At 44.9% G+C, this 12,773-nt stretch overlaps 1 protein-coding gene across 1 annotated transcript; it reads left to right on the top strand.

Annotated features, from left to right (window-relative positions):
* The first annotated feature begins 7,641 nt into the window (after positions 1 to 7,641).
* Positions 7,642 to 8,178, top strand: LOC125529138. Its single transcript, XM_048693548.1, has one exon. It carries the CDS (start codon positions 7,659 to 7,661, stop codon positions 7,989 to 7,991), a length of 333 nt encoding a protein of 110 aa, XP_048549505.1. The 5' UTR covers positions 7,642 to 7,658; the 3' UTR covers positions 7,992 to 8,178.
* Positions 8,179 to 12,773: the final 4,595 nt, after the last annotated feature.

The raw sequence follows: 12,773 nt of genomic DNA, 5'->3' as shown, positions 1-12,773 counted from the left end.
ATCACCAAAAAAATCTATGAACAGAAAAAAATACTATTTTTTCTGTTAATCTATCTTTTGCATACATATACACACATACATATACTATACATATACATATAATCAGGAAAAACATATATGAATTTGCAAAAAAACAGGGGGGGAGAGGGGGGTGGTGCCGGCCCTGACCAAAGCGAGAGGCGACGACGGCGCGGGGCGGCGACGGCGAGGCAGAGGCGGGGCGGCGACGGCGTCGGGGTGGCGACGCGGGGCGGCGACGGCGTAGGGGCGCGACGCGGGGCGGCGACGGCGTCGAGGCGGCACGGGGAGGTGACCGCGACGGCGCGGGGTGGCGCGCGGTGACGGAGTCGGGGCGGCGTGGGGTGGCGACGGCGTCTGGGCGGCGCGGGACGGTGTCGGAGGCAGGGCGATGACGGCAATGGCGAGGCGCAGAGGGGCAGCCTGGCGGCGTCGGGCGGGGAAGACGAACTGAATGGAAATTTTCACAAGTGCTAGTTATATAGAGGAAGCATTGGTCCTGGTTCATGGCACCAACCGGGACCAATGCCACCTTTAGTCCCGGTCGGCGGCCTTTGGTCCCGGGTGGTGGCACCAACCGGGACTAAAGGGGGGCATTGGTCACGGTTTGTGCCACGAACCGTGACCAATGCCCGCTTTAGTCCCGGCTGGTGCCATCAACCGGGACCAAAGACCCGCGCCTGCCAAAGCCGCGGTGCGGTGGGATGTTTAGTCCCACCTCGCTAGCTGAGGAGCGACCGCACCTGTTTATAAGCGCTGCCCCGCCCTCTCCATCGAACTCCTCAGAACTGCAGGCCTTTGGGCCTAATCTCACACCGCTATGCCTGTGGGCCTGCTGGGCCTTCTGCGGGCCTGAATCCTGACCCATGAATGGGCTTCTAGTCATATTCAGGCCGTGGTGGCCCAGTAGGTGGCATTTTTTTACTATTTGTTTTTCATTTCTACTTAGAACTAAATACTTATAGTTTTTTAGTGATTTTTTTTCTTTTAGGTCACAAAAATTATAAACTTTCTGTTAGTGCCATTAGTTTTAAAATTTGAATAGTTTAAATTTGATTTTTTTAAAATTTGTGTGAATCACTAGTTTATGAATAACTTTACTATAAAAATTTATTTTTGAGTCATTTTTTTCTTGCTATTTAATATTACTGTGTTTTATCATTATACTCAATTTGGTAATTTTAGTTAGTCATAACAAATATTATAGGCATTTTTTTCTTTTTTGCTATTTATTTTTTCATTTCTACTTAGAACAAAATACTTATAGTTTTTTAGTGATTTTTTTCTTTTAGGTCACAAAAATTATAAACTTTCTGCATTATTTATTTTCTTTTGTTTTTTGCTTTGTTTTTTAATTCTTTTTGCTTTTAGTTTTAGAAAAATTATAAACTTTCTGTTAGTGCCATTAGTTTTCAAATTTGAAAACACTTTTTTCGTTTTTTTTCTTTGTTGCTTTATTTATTTTATTTTGTTTCTACTTACAACAAAATACTTATTGTTGCTATTTTTTTCAGTTTTTTGTTTTTTTCTGTATTATTTATTTTCTTTTGTTTTTTGCTTTATTTTTTAATTCTTTTTGCTTTTAGGTCAGTAAAATTATAAACTTTCTATTAGTGCCATTAGTTTTAAAAAAATTATAAACTTTCTGTTAGTGCCATTAGTTTTCAAATTTGAATAGTTAAAATTTGAATTCTTTGAAATTTGTGTGAATCACAAGTTTGTGATTAAATTTACTAAAAAAATGAACATAAATGCACCTATAGAGAAAATTCGACCTAAATTCATAGTTTTTAAATGAACTCTGAAAAGTTGGCATAGCATACTCGTGTGTTACAAAGTTGGCATGGTATCATCATAATAGTTGCGGGAGAAAGTCTTCACTTTTTCTTCGCTTGTGTCATTTGCTTATTGCGCCGTAACTATGGATAATCTTAATCGTTTATCAGGATGCTTGGGTCAGCCTTGACATTGAAGGGAGGAATTTTATGAAATTTTTCATAATCTTCAGACATGTCTGTCTTGCCCTCCACTCTCAGGATATCCCTTTTTCCTGAAAGAACTATGTGGCGCTTTGACTCATCGTATGATGTATTTGCTTCCTTATCTTTTCTTTTTCTCGGTTTGGTAGACATGTCCTTCACATAGATAACCTATGCCACATCATTGGCTAGGACGAACGGTTCGTCAGTGTACCCAAGATTTTTCAGATCCACTGTTGTCATTCCGTACTATGGGTCTACCTGTACCCCGCCGCCTGACAGATTGACCCATTTGCACTTAAACAAAGGGACCTTAAAATCATGTCCGTAGTCAAGTTCCTATATGTCCATTATGTAACCATAATATGTGTCCTTTCCGCTCTCGGTTGCTGCATCAAAGCGGACACCGCTGTTTTGGTTGGTGCTCTTTTGATCTTGGGCGATCGTGTAAAATGTATTCCCATTTATCTCGTATCCTTTATAAGTCAATACAGTCAAAGATGGTCCCCTGGACAACAAGTACGGCTCATCACAAACAGTATTGTCACCTCTGAGACGTGTTTCCAACCAACTGCTGAAAGTCCTGATGTGTTCACATGTAATCCAATCGTCGCACTGCTCCGGGTGTTTGGAGCGCAGACTGTTCTTGTGTTCATCGACATACGGGGTCACCAAGGTAGAGTTTTGTAGAACTGTGTAGTGTGCTTGAGACCAAAAATATTCGTCCCTACATATTATTGAGTCACTTCCAAGAGTGCCTTTTCCAGTCAGTCTCCCCTCATACCGCGATTTAGGGAGACCTATCTTCTTAAGGCCAGGAATGAAGTCAACACAAAACCCGATAACATCATCTGTTTGATGGCCCATGGAGATGCTTCCTTCTGGCCTAGCGCGGTTACGGACATATTTCTTTAGGACTCCCATGAACCTCTCAAAGGGGAACATATTGTGTAGAAATACGGGCCCCGGGATGACAATCTCGTCAACTAGATGAACTAGGATGTGCGTCATGATATTGAAGAAGGATGGTGGGAACACCAGCTCGAAACTGACAAGACATTGCGCCACATCACTCCTTAGCTTTGCTACGATTTCTGGATCGATCACCTTCTAAGAGATTGCATTGAGGAATGCACATAGCTTCACAATGGCTAATCGGACGTTTTCCGGTAGAAGCCCCCTCAATGCAACCGGAAGCAGTTGCGTCATAATCACGTGGCAGTCATGAGACTTTAGGTTCTGAAACTTTTTCTCTGGCATATTTAGTATTCCCTTTATATTCGACGAGAAGCCAGTCGTGACCTTCATACTGAGCAGGCATTCAAAGAAGATTTCTTTCTCTTCTTTCGTAAGAGCGCAGCTGGCAGGACCTTTATACTGCTTCGGAGGCATTTTTTCGTGCAAACGTTGCAGGTCCTCCCGTGCCTCAGGTGTATCTTTTATCTTCCCATACACGACCAAGAAGCCTAGTAGGTTCACGCAAAGGTTCTTCGTCATGTGCATCACGTCGATTGAAGAGCGGACCTCTAGGTCTTTCCAGTAGGGTAGGTCCCAAAATATAGATTTCTTCTTCCACATGGGTGCGTGTCCCTCAGCGTCATTCGGAACAGCTAGTCCGCCGGGACCCTTTCCAAAGATTACGTGTAAATCATTGACCATAGCAAGTACATGATCACCGGTACGCATGGCGGGCTTCTTCCGGTGATCTGCCTCGCCTTTGAAATGCTTGCCTATCTTTCGACATTGATGGTTGGTCGGAAGAAATCGACGATGGCCCAGGTACACAGTCTTCCTGCATTTGTCCAGGTATATACTTTCAGTGTCATCTAAACAGTGCATGCATGCGTGGTATCCTTTGTTTGTCTGTCCTGAAAGGTTACTGAGAGCCGGGCCAATCGTTGATGGTCACGAACAACAACGCCTTTAGGTTAAATTCCTCCTGTCTGTGCTCATCCCACGTACGTACACCGTTTCCATTCCACGGCTGTAAAAGTTCTTCAACTAATGGCCTTAGGTACACATCAATGTTCGTTGCCGGGTTGCTTAGGGCCTTGGATGAGAACTGGCATCATAATGAACTTCCGCTTCATGCACATCCAAGGAGGAAGGTTATACATACATAGAGTCACGGGCCAGGTGCTGTGATTGCTGCTCTGCTCCCCGAAAGGATTAATGCCATCCGCGCTTAAAGCAAACCATACGTTCCTTGGGTCCTTTGCAAACTCATCCCAGTACTTTCTCTCGATTTTTCTCCACTGCGACCCGTCAGCGGGTGCTCTCAACTTCCCGTCTTTCTTACGGTCCTCACTGTGCCATCGCATCAACTTGGCATGCTCTTCGTTTCTGAACAGACGTTTCAACCGTGGTATTATAGGAGCATACCACATCACCTTCACAGGAACCCTCTTCCTGGGGGGCTCGCCGTCAACATCACCAGGGTCATCTCGTCTGATCTTATACCGCAATGCACCGCATACCGGGCATGCGTTCAGATCCTTGTATGCACCGCGGTAGAGGATGCAGTCATTAGGGCATGCATGTATCTTCTCCACCTTCCAATTCCTAGAGGGCATACGACCTCTCTTTACTGCGTATGTACTGTCGGGCAATTCGTTATCCTTTGGAAGCTTCTTCTTCAATATTTTCAGTAGCTCTCATCCTTTGTCAGGCACAGCATTCTCTGCCTTTCACTGCAGCAATTCAGTACAGGTATCGAAGCTTTGTGTTGCCATTCTTCGCAATTGGGGTACAACCCTTTTTTGTGATCCTCTAACATGTGATCGAACTTCAGCTTCTCCTTTTGACTTTCGCCTTGCGTCCTTGCATCGACCAATGACCGGCGATCATCATCATCAGGCACATCGTCCTGGTTCCTTCTTGATCTTCCAGCAGCTTCACCCGTTGCAGCATCATTGGGCCACATCGTCTGGTTCCTCTTGATTCCACCAGCTCCCCCCCGTTGCAGCATCACCGTATTCAGGGGGCACATAGTTGTCATCGTACTCTTCTTCTTCGCCGTCTTCCATCATAACCCCTATTTCTTCGTGCCTCGTCCAAACATTATAGTGTGGCATGAAACCCTTGTAAAGCAGGTGGGAGTGAAGGATTTTCCGGTTAGAGTAAGACCTCTTATTCCCACATTCAGTGCATGGACAACACATAAAACCATTCTGCTTGTTTGCCTCAGCCGCATCGAGAAACTCATGCACACCCTTAATGTACTCGGAGGTGTGTCTGTCACCGTACATCCATTGCCGGTTCATCTGCGTGTGTTATATATAATTAAGTGTCCAAATTAATAGAAGTTCATCATCACATTAAAACCAAAGTACATACATAGTTCTCATCTAACAACATATAGCTCTCCAGAGCATCTAATTAATTAAACCATACAATGAAACTATGTAAAACATTTCAATGCGAAAACAAATGCGATCATAATCGCAACCAAGGTAACAATTGATCCAACGGCATAATGATACCAAGCCTCGGTATGAATGGCATATTTTCTAATCTTTCCAATATTCAAGCGCATTGCATCCATCTTGATCTTGTGATTATCGACGACATCTTGATCTTGATCTTGTGATCCAATAGTTATAAAGATAATATATATACCACATCCGAATCATAGACAGGACGAGGGCTGACGGGGGCGGATACCAAAACCATCGCACTATATAAGATGCAATAATAAAAGTAAGAAAATAATACAAGTATCTATGTAAACATACAAGTAAGATTATTTTTTCCTTTCAGAAAGAAGATAAGAACAAGAGGCTCACCACGGTGGTGCCGGCGATGAGCTCGGCGCGGGTGATCGACGGCGGTGAAGACGGGGACGGGGCGTGATGGACCGCTAAACCTAGACAAATATTGAGGAAAATGGAGCTTGGAGGTCGAGCTTGGAGAGGAGAAACTGTAAGTAGTGTGGCTCGGGCATTCCATTGAACACCTTGTGTGCATAGGAGGTGAGCTAGAGCACCACCAAGTCCTCTCCCCCTCGGCCAGAAAAAATAGAGCAGTGTGCTCTGCTCTTACGCGAGGGGGTATATATAGGCACCTCATTGGTCCCGGTTGGTGGCATGAACCGGGACTAAAGGGGAGCCTTTGGTCCCGGTTCATGCCACCAACTGGGACCAATGGTGGTGGGCCAGGAGCGAGGCCCATTGGTCCCGCTTCGTCCCACCAACCGGGACCAAAAGGTCCAGACGAACCGGGACCAATGGCCCACGTGGCCCGGCCGCCCCCCTGGGCTCACGAACCGGGTCCAATGCCCCCATTGGTCCCGGTTCTGGACTGAACCGGGACTAATGGGCTGACCCGGCCTGGACCGTTGCCCCCTTTTCTACTAGTGATAGAAGTGGCGGGCAAAAATAACCACCCGCCACTTGTAAAGTTTTACAAATTGACCCATTGGATAAAAGCAGTAGTGGCGGGCATCCAACAAGTACCCGCCATTATTTTGTCATGCACCAATGGCGGGCGAAATCACTATACCCATAATTTTAACCAAAATGTGTATAGAAGCTCCCAAACTAAAACCCACAAATCACTATACTTATAGAGCATTGCAAGAGCTAATCTAGCAATGAGAGATGAAAGGACAAAGTTGCTAACCCTTGTGAACACTTGGATGGATGGGGTGCCTTCAAATCTTGATAAATTTTGGCAAAAATGAAGGTGAGCTCGAGCAAGAGGGGAAGAAAATAGAGAGCTTCGGCTCGGGCTGGACGAAGCACTATATATAGTGATCTCTTTAGTCCTGGTTGGTTATACAAACCGGGACTAAAGGTCTACCTCTAGTCCCGGTTTGTGACACGAACCGGGACTAAAGGGTTCGTGGGGTCCCAGCCTAACACTAGCCTGCCACCACCCCTTTAGTACCGTTTTGTGATGCGAACCGGGATTAGAGGCATGCCACGACCGGGACTAATGATGCACGCCCCCTAGCCATTGGAACCGGGACTAATGGTCACATTAGTACCGGGCCGTTATCAAACCAGTACTAATTGGGCTCACTTAAAGTTGTTTTTCTACTAGTGACACTTAGCTGGAGAGTGTTTGATTTGTCAATGAAGTGCATCAAGTTTTTGTCGTAACGTTCTCAAATTTTTACCACACCGTATAGGGTTCTATAAAGACATGATGCAAATTAACATCGATTTCCGAGCTCATTTGCATGCTATGTTGAATTGAAGAGGGTTTTCTCTTTTAGTGGCCAAAATATCAGTTAATGCTTCGAAAATAGAAAACCAACTCAAATGCTGTAAATTTTGAACATGTGACTTTCAGTTATGTGTGTTAATCTTAGAATAAGTTTGAAGTTCAAATGATGTAAAAAAATGGAGTTGGGTGTGAAAGGAGTCGGTTTCCCTTTGAAACCCTACACTTGACCGGAGAATATTCAAAAAGTACACGAAGTGCATTAAATTTTTGCAATAGGTACCTACTGGAAGATGAGACCAAAACCTCCTATGGCAGCAACCAGCTTAAGGGTAACTGGAAGCAACATCAAACAAGAATTATAAGTTATAGCTAGATAGCTAGATTAGGCCATGAGAGCTGCCCAACACCAAATTAACCTCCGTCTATAAAGATTGTGCACTCCTTTTGTGGTTGCCTTAGCCCAGCACATAAGGAGTAGCTAGCTGGATTACCATGGGCAGAAAGGTGTGCATCTCGCTTGTAATCCTCGCGCTTGTACTGCTCGCTGGCTCGAACACGAGGGCCGCGGCGGGCTACAGCAAAGGCGAGGCGCTGATGCCCTCGTCGTCTTCCTCCATGAAGCTGGAGGACGGCGTGGCGCCCGAGCTCGGGGTGATGACGGTGGTGAACCTGGACGTGCACAGCCGCCTCCTCGGCGGCAATAATGTCGCCCCGAGGTCCCTGGATCCCAACAGGCCTGTCTGCCTTGTTACTCCGTGCGCCGCCGGAGGGCCGTCCAGTGGCGGCGGCCGGGGCTGCAGCCCACATTACCAGTGCCGCCACTGAGTGGAACGGCACTACGTACGAGCGTCAATGTAACCTGCAACCTCCTGCACTGCACAGCGTCAGTCCATGGGTGCACTCGCGCGTTCCATTGATCCATGTTTCATTTTCATTTCCATTTCCGTTTTGCGAGCATTTCAATACGATGTCGTTGCTACCGGAAGCGCCATATATCTTGAAATATAACTTGGCAGTAGGTTTGTTGGTACGACCGTAAAGTGGTAGGCTGGCAGTGGGCCAGTGATTGTACCATCCGACTACTGATCGACAGTCAAGGTTGGCTTACATCTAATTTGTAGTAACACATGTGAACTATTTGTGTTACTTTCGAATTAGGCTCTCGTCCTGCTTTAGATAAAGCTACGTAGCCGCTGCCTCCTCCTCTTCCAAAAAAAGCTAGGGTCCGTGCTTCTCGCCGGCACCACCGTAGGTCCGTCTCATCTCCAGTGGCCCTAGGGCCATGGGATACGGTGGGTCCTGGCAACGGCCGGCGGGAGGGCTCCGTTGATAGTCGTTTTTTTGAGTTTTGTTAGGGTTTGTGTCCTGCTTAGAAAGGCGAGATAGCGGCGGCTCCCTGAAGATGGAATAAAGGTCTCCTCGCCTAGCCCTCGTTCCGGTGATGAGTCTAGCATCATTGATGGGCGTGTGGAGGTGTGTATCCGGCGGATCTATCTGTTGGGTTTCGTAGTAATTTCAAAAAAATTCCTACGCACACGCAAGATCATGGTGATGCATAGCAACGAGAGAGGAGAGTGTGATCTACATACCTAGTAGATCGACAACGGAAGCGTTTGGTTGATGTAGTCGTACGTCTTCATGACCCGACCGATCAAGCACCGAAACTACGGCACCTCCGAGTTTTAGCACATGTTCAGCTCGATGACGATCCCCGGACTCTGATCCAGCAAAGTGTCGGGGAAGAGTTCCGTCAGCACGACGGCGTGGTGACGATCTTGATGTACCGCTGCAGCAGGGCTTCGCCTAAACTCCGCTACAATATTATCGAGGACTATGGTGGCTGGGGGCGCCGCACACGGCTAAGGAAAAGATCACGTGGATCAACTTGTGTGTTTCTGGGGTGCCCCTGCCTCCGTATATAAAGGACTAAAGGGGGGGAGGCTGGCCGGCCAAGGAGGGCGCGCCAGGAGAGTCCTACTCCCTCTGGGAGTAGGATTCCCCCCCCCCCAATCCTAGTTGGAATAGGATTCGCGGAGGGGGGAAAAGAGAGAGAGGGGCCGGCCCCCTCTCCTTGTCCTATTCGGACCAAGGGAGGGGAGGGGCGCGCGGCCCATGAGGGGCTGCCTCTTCTCTTTTCCACTAAGGCCCATCATGGCCCATATAGCTCCCGGGGGGTTCCGGTAACCTCCCGGTACTCCGGTAAAATCCCGATTTCACCCGGAACACTTCCGATATCCAAACATAGGCATCCAATATATCAATCTTTATGTCTCGACCATTTCGAGACTCCTCGTCATGTCCGTGATCACATCCGGGACTCCGAACAACCTTCGGTACATCAAAATGCATAAACTCATAATATAACTGTCATCGTAACCTTAAGCATGCGGACCCTACGGGTTCGAGAACAATGTAGACATGACCGAGACACGTCTCCTGTCAATAACCAATAGCGGGACCTGGATGCCCATATTGGCTCCTACATATTCTACGAAGATCTTTATCGGCCAGACCGCATAACAACATACGTTGTTCCCTTTGTCATCGGTATGTTACTTGCCCGAGATTCGATCGTCGGTATCCCATACCTAGTTCAATCTCGTTACCGGCAAGTCTCTTTACTCGTTCCGTAATACATCATCCCGCAACTAACTCATTAGTTGCAATGCTTGCAAGGCTTATGTGATGTGCATTACCGAGAGGGCCCAGAGATACCTCTCCGACAATCGGAGTGACAAATCCTAATCTCGAAATACGCCAACCCAACATGTACCTTTGGAGACACCTGTAGAGCTCCTTTATAATCACCCAGTTACGTTGTGACGTTTGGTAGCACACAAAGTGTTCCTCCGGCAAACGGGAGTTGCATAATCTCATAGTCATAGGAACATGTATAAGTCATGAAGAAAGCAATAGCAACATACTAAACGATCGGGTGCTAAGCTAATGGAATGGGTCATGTCAATCAGATCATTAAATAATGATGTGACCCCGTTAATCAAATAACAACTCTTTGTCCATGGTTAGGAAACATAACCATCTTTGATTAACGAGCTAGTCAAGTAGAGGCATACTAGTGACACTCTGTTTGTCTATGTATTCACACATGTATTATGTTTCCGATTAATACAATTCTAGCATGAATAATAAACATTTATCATGATATAAGGAAATAAATAATAACTTTATTATTGCCTCTAGGGCATATTTCCTTCAGTCTCCCACTTGCACTAGAGTCAATAATCTAGTTCACATTGCCATGTGATTTAACAGCAATAGTTCACATCACCATGTGATTAACACCCATAGTCCACATCGATATGTGACCAACACCCAAAGGGTTTACTAGATTCAGTAATCTAGTTCACATCGCTATGTGATAAACACCCAAAGAGTACTAAGGTGTGATCATGTTTTGCTTGTGAGATAATTTTAGTCAACGGGTCTGTCACATTCAGATCTGTAAGTATTTTGCGAATTTCTATGTCAACAATGCTCTGCACGGAGCTACTCTAGCTTATTGCTCCCACTTTCAATATGTATCTAGATCGAGACTTAGAGTCATCCAGATCTGTGTCAAAACTTGCATCGACGTAACTTTTTACGACGAACCTTTTTGTCACCTCCATAATTGAGAAACATATCCTTATTCCAGTAAGGATAATTTTGACCGCTATCCAGTGATCTACTCCTAGATCACTATTGTACTCCCATGCCAATCAGTGTAGGGTATACAATAGATCTGGTACACAACATGGCATACTTTATAGAACCTATGGCTGAGGCATAGGGAATGACTTTCATTCTCTTTCTATCTTCTGCCGTGGTCGGGTTTTGAGTCTTACTCAATTTCACACCTTATGACACAGGCAAGAACTCTTTCTTTGACTGTTCCATTTTGAACTACTTCAAAATCTTGTCAAGGTATGTACTCATTGAAAAACTTATCAAGCGTCTTGATCTATCTCTATAAATCTTGATGCTCAATATGTAAGCAGCTTTACCGAGGTCTTTCTTTGAAAAACTCCTTTCAAACATTCCTTTATGCTTTCTAGAAAATTATACATTATTTCCGATCAACAATATGTTGTTCACATATAATTATCAGAAATGTTGTAGTGCTCCCACTCACTTTCTTGTAAATACAGGCTTCACCGTAAGTCTGTATAAAACTATATGCTTTGATCAACTTATCAAAGCGTATATTCCAACTCCGAGATGCTTGCACCAGTCCATAGTTGGATCGTTGGAGCTTGCATATTTTGTTAACACCTTTAGGATTGACAAAACCTTCTGGTTGCATCATACACAACTCTTCTTTTAAGAAATCCATTAAGGAATGCAGTTTTGTTTATCCATTTGCCAGATTTCATAAAATGCGGCAATTGCTAACATGATTCGGACAGACTTAAGCATATATACGAGTGAGAAAATCTCATCGTAATCAACACCTTGAACTTGTCGAAAACCTTTTGCGACAATTCTAGCTTTGTAGATAGTAACACTACTATCAGCGTCCGTCTTCCTCTTGAAGATCCATTTATTTTCTATGGTTTGCCGATCATCGGGCAAATCCATCAAAGTCCATACTTTGTTCTCATACATGGATCATATCTCAGATTTTATGGCCTCAAACCATTTCATGGAATCTGGGCTCATCATCGCTTCCTCATAGTTCGCAAGTTCGTCATGGTCTAGTAACATGACTTCCAGAAAAGGATTACTGTACCACTCTGGTGCGGATCTCACTCTGGTTTACCTACGAGATTCGGTAGTAACTTGATCTGAAGTTACATGATCATCATCATTAGCTTCCTCACTAATTGGTGTAGTAGTCACAGGAACAGATTTCTGTGATGAACTACTTTCCAATAAGGGAGCAGGTACAGTTACCTCATCAAGTTCTACTTTCCTCCCACTCACTTCTTTCGAGAGAAACTCCTTCTCTAGAAAAACTCCGAATTTAGCAATAAAAGTCTTGCCTTCGGATTTGTGATAGAAGGTGTACCCAATAGTCTTCTTTGGGTATCCTATGAAGACATATTTCTCCGATTTGGGTTTGAGCTTATCAGGATGAAACTTTTTCATATAAGCATCACAATCCCAAACTTTAAGAAACGACAACTTTGGTTTCTTGCCAAACCACAGTTCATATGGTGCCGTCTCAACAGATTTAGATGGTGCCCTTTTAACGTGAATGCAGCTATCTCTAATGCATAACCCCAAAACGATAGTGGTAGATCGGTAAGAGACATCATAGATTGCACTATATCCAACAAAGTACGGTTATGACGTTCGGACACACCATTATGCTGTGGTGTTCCATGTGGCATGAGTTTGTGAAACTATTCCACATTGTTTTAATTGAAGACCAAACTCGTAACTCAAATATTTGTCTCCGCGATCAGATCGTAGAAACTTTATTTTCTTGTTACGATGATTTTCCACTTCACTCTGAAATTCTTTGAACTTTTCAAATGTTTCAGACTTATGTTTCATCAAGTAGATATACCCATATCTACTCAAATCATCTGTGAAGTTCAGAAAATAACGATACTTGCCGTGAGCCTTAACACTCATCGGACCGCATACATCAGTATGTATTAT

Source organism: Triticum urartu, unplaced genomic scaffold, assembly GCF_003073215.2.
Source record: "Triticum urartu cultivar G1812 unplaced genomic scaffold, Tu2.1 TuUngrouped_contig_537, whole genome shotgun sequence".
NCBI lineage: Eukaryota > Viridiplantae > Streptophyta > Magnoliopsida > Poales > Poaceae > Triticum > Triticum urartu.
Note: the sequence above shows the minus strand (reverse complement) of the source record. Positions and strands in the feature narration are given on the sequence as shown.